The following is a 15,167-nucleotide window of genomic DNA, read 5'->3' on the forward strand; positions in this document are numbered from 1 at the left end:
GTCTGGACTGTTCATTGGTGCCTCTCAACCTGGTGGTCATTCCAACTGGCCCTTCTAGTGGATTCTTGCCATAGATGATTTTTATTTCTTCTTCAAGAACGTCAGCCCATTTCATACTTTAAAACACTGAGGCCTCTGGGAATGGTGGCGAGGAGGCTTGAGCGTGCCCACTGACCATCTGGCCTTTCTTGCAGCCCTGCTGTCCTCCTGGTGTGAAGAACTTGGCCGCCTGCTGCTACTCCGACATCAGAAGAGCCGCCAGAACGATCCCCCTGGGAAACTCCCCATGCAGCCCCCCCTCAACTCCATGAGCTCCATGAAACCCACTCTGTCACACAGGTGAGCATCCACGTGCTTTCAGGGATGGACTGCCCTGGGCAGGCACGGAGCATCTCTACCTTCCTGGTGCCTGGGGTCTGCTTGAAAACCTTCTGTGGTGCAAGGCCTGGGGGTGGGGCCTCTGAGAAGCAGTTGGCCTTTAAATCTTCCCAAATGATGTGGCTTCTTTCCATCAGGCAAGAATGGGAGGGCTGGTTTTTCCTGACCTGCCACTTTGTCCTTCAGATACCTAGCTTCTAGTACAGCAATAAGAACTGTGAGTTCAGAGTCTTCCTCTATCCAAAGCAGGCACTTCGACACTCTCAGGGAAACCAAGTAGGTCTCAGGACCCCCTTCCCACCTCCCTCACCCAGGGCTGGTGATCCCTTCTCAATGAGGAGCAGGACCAAACTACACCCATCATACTGGAGCAAGTGAAACTGAGCTGGGTCTGCCAAAACCCTGGATCCTAGGCAGGAACAGGCTTGCTAGGGCTGCCAAGCACCTAGGAACTGGCTGGGCTGCCCTGCACCAGGCTCAGGAAAGCACATGGCGAGACTGGCAGTTCCCTGTTAATTATCTCGCAGGCGCCTTGCTGAGCTGATGCTCTGAGTATTCTGTGGGCTGACCCTGCAACAACAGGGCCCGTCATGCTGTCTGCACTCCCCTTGCGGGTCCTCGCTAATGACTGGGGCCTCTGCAGTCAGCTCAGCTCTCATTATCCTCCCTGGCCAGGAGATTCACAGCCCAGAACAGGCTGTAGTCAGTTCTGGATTGCACAGTCCAGGTGCTGCCAGAACTCAGTGTCAACCTTGTCTTCTAAATCAAATTAACTGTCGGAACCAGAGAGGACCTCAGCGCTCATCAAAGCCAAGTGTCCTGCCTGGCCGGGATGACCAGCTGTGTGTTTACCTGCCGTGATCAGGAGCATTTCAGAACACAGCAAGCCCTTATCATCCAGTACTCTCCCTCCTGTGACAGTGTTTCCTAAGGCTCATGGCCTAGGCGGCTGTATGCAGTGGGTCTTATAAGGCGTTTAGCATGATGGACCCTGCCCACCTTACTTCCCTGATGACTGCCTCCTTCTCATAGGCATTGCAGCCTCAAGAACACCTAGCACATTCAGGAGAGTAGGGTTGTCACCTTAGTTCAGAACCATTGATCTAGAGAGGCAAACCTGCTTCCTTCTACCTCCCGCTCCTTTTCCCTGCTCAGGCTGTGGGGAAATAGGGCTTTGGCAATTGATCTGATGATGGTTTAGCTTGATAGTATTTGGAGGCAGAGTCCCCCTCTGTGACACAGGCTGATCTCCAACTCCTGATCCTCCTACATCTGACTTCTAGTGTGTGTGTGTGTGTGTGTGTGTGTGTGTGTGTCTGTGTCTGTGTATCTCTGTGTGTGTCTGTGTGTCTGTGGGTGCCGTCACACTCAGCTGTGTCTTGCTAATTCTGCCCAGCCCTCAGCTCTTCAAAACCATCCTAACTCTCATCACCCCATTAACATGATCCTCCCAACATTCTTGCCTACGTCATTTCATTGGAGGTGATGGTGATGATGGAAATGGACCACAGTGCTGTGGCTTCCCACTGTCTCACCTGTCTCAGACCTGCTTGGCCATGGCTATTCTACCCACCTGGTGGGTGGCAGGTTTTGACTACAGCCAGTCCTTTGCTAGGTCTTCATCAAGTTGAGCTCATGGTGGATTATTATTTGTCATTAAACAAAGGCAGGGAGTCTCTTAACTTAGAAGCTGAATCTACCAGCAGAAGAGGAAGGCTCCTGGGCCAAAGAGGGAAACCTGGGTCCTGAGCCTAGGAGGAGAGTAGAGGCTGGGTGTTGGAGGGTTTCTAAAGGTATCTTCACCATGAGGGATCCAAGGCTGAGGAGAGGCCATCTGCATTCTGTGACCTCACACTGGCTTTCTCTAAAAGCACTGTGTGAAAAGCCACTAGCCAGCACCCAGGTTCCTGGGCCCTCAGCTACCATGGCAGGTTCAGGGCCTTGAGGGTCCATCAGGATAATAAGTAATGCAAAGCAGGTGGTCTGCAAGCTTAGGAAGCATGTATTCTGTGGCCTCTGGTGGCCTTTCAGAGACTGGCTGGGGGAGCTGGGGACTGGCTGAGTATTGACTGGGGTTGAGGGAGACCAGTTGAGCCAAGTGAAGGCTCCTCTTGGGAGCATAGCAAGGTTGCAGAACTTAGAAGAAGCTAAACCCCACCCAGAGTGGGAAACTGAGTTGCCCAAGACAAGACAGCTGACAGAGTTGAAGCACAAAAAAGCATGTTCAAGGGTAGTGAGGGAATAGCTCTTTGCTGGTTTTGAGGGTTCGGAAACAGTCCATGGCCTTCTGTGATCCATGGCTTACCCTAGGTGGTTACCATAATGCTGCCACATTATGGTAAGGCAACTGCTGAACGATAGCCAGGACCTGACCCTACTGTGGCAAGGATACTCAGTAACAAGTAACCAGGAGTTGACTGGCCTTTCCTTGTAACCTTCATGCATGTTCCTGTGGAGAAATCTCTCATTTCCCGGGGAAATAGCATCTGTTAAACCTCTAATGTAAATTCCTAAACATGGAAGCATAGTGGAAGAGAGATCAAGTCTTTGCAATTGAGAAACTGACTCTGGTGTCTTCAAAGAGGCTCTAGTCTCCTTCCTAAGGATGGAGGACAGTACGTACGCTGGAAGTCTAGAGGAGCCTTGGGTTTACAGACTCTGGGTCCTAGATTAAAGGCTCCGAGGACAAGTAGGGGAAGGAACCAGCGCGCTGGAAACCCTGCCCACTCCCAGAGGTCGGCAGGGTCCCTGGGGACTACAGTATTTCCGTGGCTCAGGTCATTGTCTTATCCAGTGCAAGCCATAACAATGTGGTAGTGCCCCAGTGTGCAGCCACAAGTTGGGGCCCATGTTCTTTCCCAAAACCTCTCTGAGCTACTGAAGTCCCAAAGAGACATGAGAAAAATGTAGAGAGGAGCCAGGGTGCTCCAAAAGCACTTGCTTTGTGAGTATAGCTGTAACCCTGTTAAGAATATGAACTAACTGTAGCCTGTAAAAGTCCTATGCCCCTGTTTTAGCTTCGCCATTGACTATGCCAAGGTCATCTTCCACTTAGCAAAGAGCCACAGAAACATCTTACATACCCCACCCCCATAACTCCAAGATGGAAGCTGGGAGGTTCCTGGAGGATCTAGCCATTGCCGGGGTAGAAGGACACCTTCGGCATCGCTGAGGTGTTCTGGATTTCATCCCAGCAACCTCTGCTTCCTCATCTAGGATTTTAATGAGTGGTTTAAAAAGCCGTTTGTGACTAGCACATTGTCTCTATGCAAATCGGTGTTGCAAAGCTAATTAAGAGTCTAATAAATCTTGTTTATCTATTAATTTGATTACAATCAAAGCCACTGGAGCCTCTGAGATCAAGGGTAATCTCGATACTCCTCCAGGGGCATCGATTTGCTACGTTCAAAGAGAGGCCCTGGTGCGCTGGATAGAGACAGTGTGAAAGGGGCACCAGTTTCTGACCCCCAGTTTCCTCATCTGTAGGAAGAATAGCAGCACCAAGTCTGGTACTGCTTGTACCCCAGGATCCCCAGGGACCTGTGTGTGCCCCCAAACAATAGCCTGACAGGCTCTTCGCTGTCCACTAGAGGATAAGATGTGTGAAAACAGCCCCTTTAGAGCAGGCAGAGGGTGTGGATCAAGGCCCTGGGGTGGTTCAATTGCCAGCACTCAGAAAGCAAAGCCAAAGGTACTACCTTCTACCCACAGGGGCAGCTGGGGTAGCAGGGTTGAAAATCCAAGGCCAGCCTGGGTTACATAGTGAGACCCTGTCTCAAAACAAAAGGAAAAATACTGAGCTCTCGTGCATAGTTCCTTTTTGCACATCTGTACCAGGCTCCGTTGGTAGTAGGCCCTTCTTGCCCCCAGAAAATTGTTTTTTTAAAAAAGAAGGCAAAAAGGGCCGTCGAAATAGCCCGGTGGATGGAGGCACCTACCATCAAGCCTGACAACTAGATTGTTTGATCTCTTGGAACCAACACAGTGGAAGGAGAGAACCAACTCCTACAATTTGTCCTCCGATTTCTGCATATATACTGTGGCATACATCTTCCTACATATGTGTACACACACAAAAGAAGTTGTTTGTTTGTTTGTTTTTTCCAAGATAGTCTTACTGACAGGGTCTTCCAAGATAGCTCTGGCTGACCTGGAACCCACTGTGCAAACCAGGTTAGCCCCTAACTCATAGAAACCCATCTGCCTTTGCCCCCCTGGAACTAACGCTGTGCACTACCCCACTGGCTGTAATTTTGGAGGGGAGGGAACATTTCCAGACAGGGTTTCTCAAGACCCTGTGTGTAGCTTTGGTTGTCCTGGACATGCTTTGAGCTTGGTTTGTCCTTGATTTTGGACACAGAGCAGGGGTAGAGGTGAGAGTCCAGGCAGAGGTGATACATCACTGGACAGATACTGTAGGTACCCACAGGGTTGAGAGCCCTTAGGAGACGATGTGGCACAGTGTGCTGGTGGATGCCGCTTCCGTTGTCAGGCCCGAGGCCACCCTCCTGTGCCCGTCACTTGCTTCTCCAGTGTGCATCCAGCAGCCCACAGGTCCTGTGCACATTAAGAACATGGCTACCTTTGCTCTGGGACAGGGAACCCGCTAGTCAGGCAGTGGAGTGCCCCCTTTGGGAATGCTGGCTCGATTTGTTTCCCATTGGTTGTGGGTGGAACAGGAAGAGGCTGATTTCCTCCCACAAGGCCCAGCTGTGGTGCTGAAGGTAGTAGGGGCCTTAGATGCAGTAGCCTGGGAACCAAGGTGGTGAGAGGCAGGGGCCCTCGTGAACCTGTCCAGCTGCCATGTTACCCTGGCCTGGAAGGTAGTAGGAAGTTTGAGAAGCAGTTCTGAGGAGAGGGGTGTGGTGGGGGAAAGACAGACTTTTGCCTCGAGTCACTTGAGATCTCGTGTCTGCCCAGCACACACCTGTCCACACACCATTGTCCAGCAGGACAATGGATGGACAGGGGTCTCATCTCTTTTGTGAAAACATCTCCCAGCCAGGCCCCTTGCCTTGTGCCAGCTGTGGCTCAGCCCCTCCCTGGAGATGCCCCTTCTAGCCTGGCCTGAAGCTTCACTTTCTCAGGCTACCCCTAGTCCCCAATCAGCCCCTGTGCTACTGGGCTGTTCTGTCTAGTCAGCAATGTCCTATTCTCTCCCCATTCCAGCCCTCTCTTTCCCCTTGATCTCCAAAAAAAATGAGCCTATGTCACTTCAAGGGCACTTCTTTATCCTCTTGGCGTATGTCCTGCTCAGCCCCCAAGGCCTGTGCTCATAATCAGGTACTTGACTGAGGCTTTTGGTACTGATTCTCAGTCCGCTGTGGCAGTGACATTGAGAGAACAGTATTCATCCGCACTATGGGCTGCCGTGTTCTGCCTTGTTTAGTTTGAACTTGGGGTTTTGTTTTTGTCTTCGTTTCGAGACAGCCCAGTCTAGGCTCTAACTTTTTATATAAGCCAAGGATGACTTTGAACCTCTGATTCTTCTGTCTGAGGGTGTTTGTAGATGTTTATCTCTAGGCTGTTCTTGCAGTGCTGGAGATTGAAGCCCTGGCTTCGTGCATGCTAGGCAACCACTCTCGCTGCTGGACATCAGTACCCACTTCTGTGTTTGGGGAATGCATGAAGGCAGGCTCTCAGGCTCTTCTCACAAACACAAGTGTGGGAACCTGCCCCAAAAGACACCTGTGGGGTGAGCTAGTGAGGGGCAGGTCCAGGACTCCTTTCCAGGCAGCAGGGGTCTAGAACACCTTGAGGTAGAGTTACTCTGTGGCCACCATGAAAGACAAGAGCAGAGGCTACATAGCTCAGTCACTATGGCCTAGAACATACAGGCTTTGCTCTGTGGCGCTTTTCCCTGCTGAGGACTGGTTCAAGGTCTGGCCTCTGGCTGGCTTGTTTGTCCATTGGCCTTTAGTGCACTCTGTCCCGCAGATATGCTGCATCCATCTCACTCTAGACTCTGGAGTAGAGGCTGGGAAGATACCAGTCAAATGTGTAATAATATAATGGTGAAGTGAAATGTGAAAAATACGTAAAAGACAGGGCTGGGTCCTTTTCTATATTATGAGAAATGGGAAGGCTTGCCAAAGAGGTGACTTTCCAGAGAAGCAGGAAGTGAGCACAGAGTGGTGGAGACAGAACACCTCTCCACCAGAGGAGAGGTGTCACAGATGATACTCTGCTGCTCTGGGGAACAGGTATGGTGTTTTCGGGCTCTGACTGGGAAAGTAAAGGTGCATTTACAGCGGGGCTAGGGACCCTGGCAATCACAGCCCCTGGTAAGGCTGGAAATCACACCATACCACCCTGACTGACTGGAAGGCCTCACTGTTCCCTGTAAACCTGACACTGGAGTAGAGGATGTAGATTCCTGGGTTCTAATGTGTGCGGGCTCCTTGGAAAGGGGTCCCTGGATCAGGTAGCCAGTGCGGAGATGGGATGAGGAGCTGTGGTGCGAGCTTGGGGACAAGCTGGTAGGACAGGTCATTCTGGAGTAAATTTGGACTTTATCCAGTAAACACTGGAGGCTGATGGTGCTGACTTGTAGGCGAGGGAAGGTATCTGCCAGGCAGCGATATGCACAGGACTTGGGGGTTGGGGGGTAAGGCACCCAGGCAGGCTTGGTGTGGGCCCAGAGGAAGGGTGACAGGGTAACCTAAGCTTAAATTCCAAAAGCCAGGTCAGTGGGACTCAGTAGCTAGTTTGACATGAGGTGCTAAGAGCAAAGATGAGAGCGAGATTCCACCATAGACCCTTCTAGCCTCTGTAAAGTTGGAACCAGGCTGTCTCCAGTGGAGACAATGCCAAGGTCCTGGCTGTTTCTGGAGGGTCAGGAGCAATCAGCATACTTGAAGAGGGGGCTTAGAGTGAGCTTTAAGGTCACACTGATTTCTTCACTGCATAGCTGCTGGACTGTGGGCCCAGTTAGAGCAGCTACCACAGGGATGGCCCCACAATGATGGGGGAGGGTCACGTCTGCCTGGCCCGTTCCCATGGAAGGTCCATCTTTTCTGCATCAAGTGCTGTTGTGAGCCTGGAGTCCCAGGGCTTACTGGGGCAAGGGTCAGCTGGGATGGTAGGGTGGACACCTGAGCCCTGCCTGAGCTCTGAAGACTTCTTCTCTCTCTGCAGTGATGGGTCATTTCCTTATGACTCTGTCCCTTGGCAGCAGAATACCAATCAGCCTCCCGGCTCCCTGTCCGTGGTCACCACGGTGTGGGGAGTGACCAACACCTCCCAGAGTCAGGTAAGGCTCTATCCCGTCCCCTGCCCAAGGCTCTTAACCCTGGGTGTCTCATTCCTCCCCCGGTGGGGGGAGGTTCTCCACAGAGCCATGCCACAACAGCCCTCCTCGCTGAGGACAGTCTGAGCATTTCCAGCTGCAGAGAACATCACTCCAAGAAGGGTACACATCTGCGCCAGGAGAGACACAAGCTGGCTCCCTGGGAATTAGCCCCATTGCAGGGCCTTCTGGGATAGAAGAGGGGCTGGCTGCAAGTACTCTTCTGAGGCCATGTTTACTCAGAGTTGTGTAAACAAGAAACTCCCTGTATGTTCCTGACCTCAGGGTTCTAAACTGAGAACCCTTGAGCCTGAATGGCCTGGATTAGGTTTTACCAAGATGTTGCCTTTTCAGTAAAGTGTGCCTTAACCTGACAAAACTATTTTCATTCTTGTTTCTTCCTCTTCTCTCCTCGCCTCTGTCCTAACAGAGGCTTTCTCACTGCTGGACCTGGGCCAGGCCACTTTGGAGGGAGCTATCATGCTTCCTTGGGGTCTCCATCCACAGATAACCTCTGGACCAAGACATTCAGAGCAGCAGCCCAGACCCTGTGTGTCCAGGCCCCTGACACCCAGGCCCTACTGCAGAGTTGGCTAGTGCTGGCCAAGCGCTCCTGACCTGGCTCATATCCCTCTCTGCAGCCCTGAGGACCACTCGAGCTAGCTTTGTGAGCCTTGGCTGAGCCTTTGCCTCGCTCCATGCTGAAGTTCTCAGCCCACTTCTTTTGAACCCTTATGTGTTCTTGGGACTATGCAAGCCACCCCCATGCTCCTCTCCATTGTGCTGTCACTGCAATGTTTCACTCTTTATTTTCTTGTTACTCTTTCTCCATTCTGCCTCAGGCACTGACCTCAATGACAGCCACTCTCTCTGCTTGCAGGTCCTTGGGAACCCTATGGCCAATGCCAACAACCCTATGAATCCAGGTGGCAACCCCATGGCATCGGGCATGAGCACCAGCAACCCCGGCCTCAACTCCCCACAGTTTGCAGGACAGCAGCAGCAGTTCTCCACCAAAGCTGGCCCTGCACAGCCCTATATCCAGCCCAACATGTATGGCCGGCCTGGCTACCCTGGTAGCGGGGGCTTCGGAGCCAGGTGAGTGACCTACCTGACATGGTGCCCTTCTGTGGAGGCGTGTTATCCCTGCCTTCCTACCAGATCTAGGAAGGACTGTGACTTGAATTCCAGCTACACATTGCCTGGTCCAGGATATGAAGACAGTTCTGCCACGTGTCTCATCAGGCTGGCATCAGCCTCACAGGGGTAGAAAGGATACAGTGTCACTTCCTTCTTAGCCTTGTATGGTTATGTTTTAAAAGACAGTGAGGTGAACTGGCAGAAATGAAGAGCAGTGGCAGTGGGCTCCACCTGTCCAAAGTTTGGAAAGCTCTTTGCCTCACTGGCCTGTAGAGGATGAAATGGAAACTACAGTCCCCAACTTCAGACTGCAGTCAGGAAGGGACAGAAGCAGGCAAGCCACCCTTCGCTATCTTAGCCACCTTCACCTCAGTCCACCCAGCTCTAAGATCAAAGTTGCTGAGTTTCTGGCCTTGTAGCTCAAAACTGTCTCACACTCCTCAATCCATGTCCGCAGCTCTGCCACACAGCACCATACAATGCTCAGGCCCACTAGAAGATGGACTGTGGTGGCCAAGGGAAAGCAGAGAGGCGATGGAAACATCCTAGTACCAGCAAAGATTCAAGGAGCCAGTGGCCTAGTCATCACTAGTAGCAAGAGTAGCTGCCAACCTCAGGAGTCTCAGATCCCCAAAGGGGCCCCACATCCAAAAGCTAGATGCATAGAATGCATGAATACAACCTTGTAGTCTTCCTCCTGGACCCGGGCATGGCCCAGGGTCAGCTTGGGATTACTTTCTGACTCCTTCCTCCTTCTCCTCCACAGTTACCCTGGGGGTCCCAGTGCCCCTGCAGGCATGGGCATCCCCCCCCACACCCGGCCTCCTGCTGATTTCACCCAACCAGCTGCTGCTGCAGCAGCTGCTGCAGTAGCAGCCGCAGCCGCCACAGCCACAGCCACAGCCACAGCTACAGTGGCAGCCTTGCAAGAGACACAGAACAAGGATATAAACCAATATGGACCGGTAAGGGTTCCTGCCTCCTGGTCTGGCCTCACCCAGACTGGAGAAATCTTGAGTGTAGGTGCCATGGGTATCCTTGGAAGCCCCTAAAAGGGTGTGTGTTAGGGTATGGGTGTGATAGTAAGGTTGAGTGTGACAGGGGTTTTGGTGTGCTGTGCTCTTCGTGGGTTGGTGGTTCATGTGTGCATATGGAGAGAGAGATGCCCTGTTGGTCTCAGAGTTCCTGCTTACCAAACAGTGGACTCTGTGCCTAAAATGGCTTTGTTATTAGCCGGTCCATAATCGCCTCTGAGGCCACTATTGTCCTGTTAACCTACTCTGGATTTCACCCAGGCCTCATCATAGATGTCTCCCCTTCAAAGGATAGAGTGGGTGGGGTATGAAAAGGGGAACCCCGCAGCCATGCAGGGCAGAAGCATGGAGGAAGGGTACTGGGTGGGCAGAAGGAAGTGGGCTGGGTTAGTCACACTCAGCGTATGAGGGGTGTATCTCCATTGGCCACTGACCAAGGGCAAGGCCAGGGCTTTCAGGAAAGGGCTTCATCCTCCATTCTCATCTGCCTCCTCTTCCTGCGTCCTCCCTGTGCCCCTCCCGTCCCTGCCCTCCTCCCTGTCCCCTGCCTGCCTCCCTGGAAATGCTGCCTGTGCATTGGAGTGACTGCTCCCTGCCCTACCCACCCCCCAGATGCATTTTCCCATGCAGCCTGCAGAGGACAGTATTGAGCCCTGGAGGACTGGGTCCTTTGACACTTCCTGGTTCCTAGCTGCAGCCACATGGGAAGGTGTCCCTTCCCCCATAGCCCCCTAACCTTCCCTTCCTGCACTTTCAATGCATGTGGCATTTTATTCTTTTTTTTTTCTTCTTCTCCCGTTGAAGGTGTGTTCCTCTTTCCAGATGGGTCCCACCCAGGCGTATAACAGCCAATTCATGAACCAACCCGGGCCTCGGGGGCCTGCCTCCATGGGGGGCAGCATGAACCCTGCCAGCATGGCAGCTGGCATGACGCCCTCGGGGATGAGCGGCCCTCCCATGGGCATGAACCAGCCCCGGCCACCCGGCATCAGCCCCTTTGGCACACACGGGCAAAGGATGCCCCAGCAGACCTACCCAGGCCCCCGGCCCCAGTCCCTTCCTATTCAGAGCATAAAGAGGCCATACCCGGGAGAGGTAAGTGTGACAACAATGGGGGACAGCAGGCAGTGTGTCCCTAGGGCTTACTTCCGTCACAGTTGCTCTACTGGGCTGACTCTGGCGTCTCCCAGCAGACTCTCTCAAACTCCATGTAAGGTCAGGGGGGAAAGGCTGTCACTAGGCCTTGGTGACACTCAAAACAACTGAGCAGCATTGAGACCAGGATTCTGGTCCAACCAATGGCCCCACCCAACCCTACCCAGTGAAGCTTGTGTTTGACACACGCCGTGGTGCCCCTTCCTGAGCTTGGCACCCCAGCTCTCCATCGTCTCAGAGCATGACCTTCTGGCTGGTCAAGGCTGGGGCCTTCAGCAGATTTCTTTCCTCAAGAGCATAAGATCTCTGTCTTCACAGGTCCCTTCAGTAAAAGTTCAGAAAGCTCTTTGTGATATCCGGTATAGGTGTCCCTAAGCTTGGGGCTCAAGAATAGGGACCTAGGTGATTCCCATACACCCAGGAGGCTAATTCAAGCCCTGAGCCTCACCCTAGTGGGCACCAGTTCAGGGAGAGGAATCCAAAGGCCCATGGGCCTCTTCTCAGCCCTGGCTGACCTTGGGTTGGGGCTGGAAGTTGATGGCTTTGCTTCACAGCCCCACCCAGGCTTTTCGTATCCTGTACCCTCACCTGCCTGATAGACTGTTGGCTGCACTGGGCACACACGTTGAGCCTTGGGCTGCTGACCTGAGACGAGGACACAAAGAATTACTTATTGAGAGCGCTACATTGAAGTCAGGCCCTCTGCTCTTACTAAAGAAGTCCTCTACAGAGCATTGCTGCTTCCCAACTGGTCCAGGCTATAAATGCTGAGTGCTCCCTGTCTGGGAGCTCTGGCTTCTGCCTGATGGTGACATGCTTATCCTATGGTAGAAGCGGTACAACCTAGCCAGGCGGTGATGGCACTCGCCTTTAATGCCAGCATTCAAGAGGCAGAGGCAGGCAGATCTCTGTGAGTTCACAACCAGCCTGGTCTACAGAGCCAAGTTCCTGGACAACCAGGGTTAAACACAGAGAAACACCGTCTCAAAAAAACAAAACAAAAAGTGGTAAACCTTAGTGCAGGCTGAAGTCGTGTCGTCTGGTCCCTACAACACTCCTGTAGCCTGGCGAACACACAGGTACCAGCCATCTCTCCCAGTGCGAGCTCACTGTGGCCCCAAATCGCTAATAGGCCCCACAGTGAGAGTCATGGAAACTTCCTGAGCACTGCCCACTCTGATGTGGGCTTCTAGGCAGTGGGGTGCTATTACCAACTAGATTTGAGACTAGAGGATGACTCTTAGAGAATATTCTTGAGTAGACAGGCAAGGAACCATTGACTCTGGGACACCATATCCTGGGTACTTAAGTTACAGGAAGCCCTGGGTCATCCGCTGTTCCAGATAGGGAAGGCAGCAGGAGGAGGCCCTGTCTCTTTTCTGAGTCACCTCTCCAGGAGGGGCTGTCTTGCTGCCCTCCTTGACTAGTTCCCCCACGGCTGTATAAATAGCGGGTTGGCACTGCTAGGAATGGAACACTGGGTAGATGTTTTGCTAAGTGAAGGTCATAGGGATGGTACTATCCAGATCAGTCTCATTGTGGGACTTGTCCTTGGAAGAAAGTTTTGTGACCTGCATCTCCCTGACACATTGGGGCACACAGTGGGAGACACAGCCTTAGGAGATGAAAGCATTGGGAGAAACAAAGGAGTACTTTAGGATTGGACCTGCAAACATGCAATTGAGGAGCTCTGAGCATCCATGGAGTTATGAAGGCACAAGCTTCCAGAAGAATAGTTTTGTGGAGAGGTGGCCTATGATCTGGACATGCAGAATGTAGAGTCCCTGGATGTCAAAACAAGCAGAAGCTTTCAATATCTTCTGCTTCATTGTCTCCCTAGGGCATGTAGAGAGGGTATCTTGTGGGTAGAAGACCCCATAGCTAAGGAGAGATCTAGGGAGCTGGAGAGATGGCTCAGTGGATAAGAGCACCTACTACTCTTGCAATAAGTGGAGAGGAGCCAGGTTCAGTTCCCAAGACCCACATAATGGCTCATAACCATGCATAATTCTAGTTCCAGGGGTTCTAATACCTTCTTCTGATCTTCACAGGTACCAGGCACACACATGCTACACATACATATATTTGAGCAGTAAAATAAAAACCTTAAAAAGAAAGAAAGAAAGAAAGAAAAGTTAAGTACATCACCCCTGACCTGCCCCTGTCCTTTCTCCATTCCTACAGCCCAACTATGGAAACCAGCAATATGGACCAAACAGCCAGTTCCCCACCCAGCCAGGCCAGTACCCCACCCCTAACCCTCCAAGGCCACTCACATCTCCCAACTACCCCGGACAAAGAATGCCGAGCCAACCCAGCACCGGGCAGTACCCACCTCCCACGGTCAACATGGGGCAGTATTACAAGGTGAGTCTCATCTCCAGGCACCCAGGCACTCACATACGTAACCCCCTAACACAGCAGCATTCTAACCCTCTGTGTATTCCTGAAGGAATCAAGGGACAGAGACCACATTTCTGGCTTTCTCTGGGTGCTCAGCTGTGTCTGTGGACTCGGACGGGAGCCGGCCCGTCCTTTATTCACAGTGCATGAGAGAGTGATGGCAGAGGAGGCGCAATTCTGAAAGACAAAGCCTAACTGCCACCGTGATCTTGAGTCTATATCCACCCCCTGCATTTGTTATATCCTTGTTGCTTATAGAATGTCTCTGACTTGTTTAAATGGCTGCCTAGCAGCCCACAGAGGTGATCCCACCCTTGCTGGCCCTTCCCTCTCTTTTACAATGCTGCTGTGATAAAGATCTTTGAGCATTTAACCTTTCCATTGGTGTTATTGTAAAATACCGTCTCAGAAGGGAAAACCCCTTCATATTTTACACTGCCAGCTTATGTTTACCGTCTTTGCTCAGAATTTAGGACCCTACCCGTTGCTATTTTGGAGTCTTTTTGCTAAAGTTGTATCAGTGAACAAAAGAGGCAAAGCTCGGCCCATCCGCTCTCCACCCTGGTTCTAGAGACCCCATCTGAGTACCCTCTTTCCCAGTATACTCATGTCTCTGAAGGGGTTAGGCCATGGGGCTGTTCTGCCGTCTGCTAATTGGACTATTTTCTTTCTGCAGCCGGAACAGTTTAATGGACAGAACAACACCTTCTCCGGAGGCAGCTATAGCAGCTACAGCCAAGGGAGCGTCAACAGGGTGAGTGTCACTTTAGTCTTAGAAAGTCCAGCTGACCCTCGGCAGGTATCAGCAGGCATAAACACTGCTTACCTTCCCGCCCCAACATCTCTCCATGGCTTTAGGGGTCCATAGGTAGAGGATGCACTTCATGGCCATTTGCTGCATAGCTTTGCTTAGGACCTGGAGTTCACTGCTTTAATGAGTGACCAGGGACAACTATGGCCCCTACAGAAAACCAGACAAAGATAGTGACAAGAAAGGGACCCAGGGACTGGGATCTCCCGAACAGGGCCAAGGAATGTAGACTAGAGTCCAGCTGTCCTTTCCTCCTGGTATAGGTTAGACAAGTCCTGAACACACTGAAGGGCTCAGCAAAGTAGGTTTTGGTAAAGGATAACGTCCTTCCCAGTCTCGCCTGTCCTCAAAAGGAACAGGATCTGCAGGGGAGAGTGAGTGAGTAGGACTTTGACACAAGTAAAGTATATGTCCACAGCTTGACCCATTACCTCCCTGTAAGTTCATAACCTATTTCTGATATCTTTTTCCAGCCTCCCAGGCCGGTTCCTGTGGCAAATTACCCCCACTCACCTGTTCCAGGGAACCCAACACCCCCCATGACTCCCGGGAGCAGCATACCTCCCTACCTGTCCCCCAGCCAAGATGTCAAGCCGCCCTTCCCACCTGACATCAAGCCAAATATGAGCGCTCTGCCACCACCCCCAGGTGAGGAGCCCAGAGTAGCCATTCTTCCATTCTTCAGACAGCTCTATCTGGAAGCCTCCAGTGGGCGGGGCCAGAGGGCCCAGAAGCTGGGCTACCTGGGGTAGGAGTTATACAGAAAGGGCAGGAGGGCTGAGAATAAGCATTCCCCTCTCACAGTGACATTCGGTGTGGGGGACTAGACTGTCCATTGGCCTACCTGCCCCTGGCCACCAGGGAGAGCCAGGGTCTTCATGTACAGAGAGGCCAGGGAGAGAAACGGGATTGCAGGGTGGGGTGAGCCAGCGGCACCGCAGGTTCTCGCCCATGTGCT

General features: G+C 52.3%; 1 protein-coding gene across 5 annotated transcripts in view; it reads left to right on the forward strand.

The window, feature by feature from the left end:
• Nucleotides 1–15,167, forward strand: part of Zmiz1 (zinc finger MIZ-type containing 1) — a 200,199-nt gene that overhangs the window by 169,804 nt on the left and 15,228 nt on the right. For 4 of the 5 annotated variants that reach the window (XM_060390700.1, XM_060390698.1, XM_060390703.1 and 1 more), the window contains 8 exons: nucleotides 195–339; nucleotides 7,516–7,630; nucleotides 8,547–8,764; nucleotides 9,573–9,771; nucleotides 10,645–10,935; nucleotides 13,180–13,362; nucleotides 14,075–14,152; nucleotides 14,683–14,857. In XM_060390700.1, the coding sequence (XP_060246683.1) occupies nucleotides 195–339; nucleotides 7,516–7,630; nucleotides 8,547–8,764; nucleotides 9,573–9,771; nucleotides 10,645–10,935; nucleotides 13,180–13,362; nucleotides 14,075–14,152; nucleotides 14,683–14,857 (1,404 nt within the window). The remainder of the gene's footprint in view (nucleotides 1–194; nucleotides 340–7,515; nucleotides 7,631–8,546; nucleotides 8,765–9,572; nucleotides 9,772–10,644; nucleotides 10,936–13,179; nucleotides 13,363–14,074; nucleotides 14,153–14,682; nucleotides 14,858–15,167) is intronic. The other variant, XM_060390699.1, reaches the window with a different exon arrangement.

Source organism: Meriones unguiculatus, chromosome 9 (genome assembly GCF_030254825.1).
Source record: "Meriones unguiculatus strain TT.TT164.6M chromosome 9, Bangor_MerUng_6.1, whole genome shotgun sequence".
NCBI classification, from domain to species: domain Eukaryota; kingdom Metazoa; phylum Chordata; class Mammalia; order Rodentia; family Muridae; genus Meriones; species Meriones unguiculatus.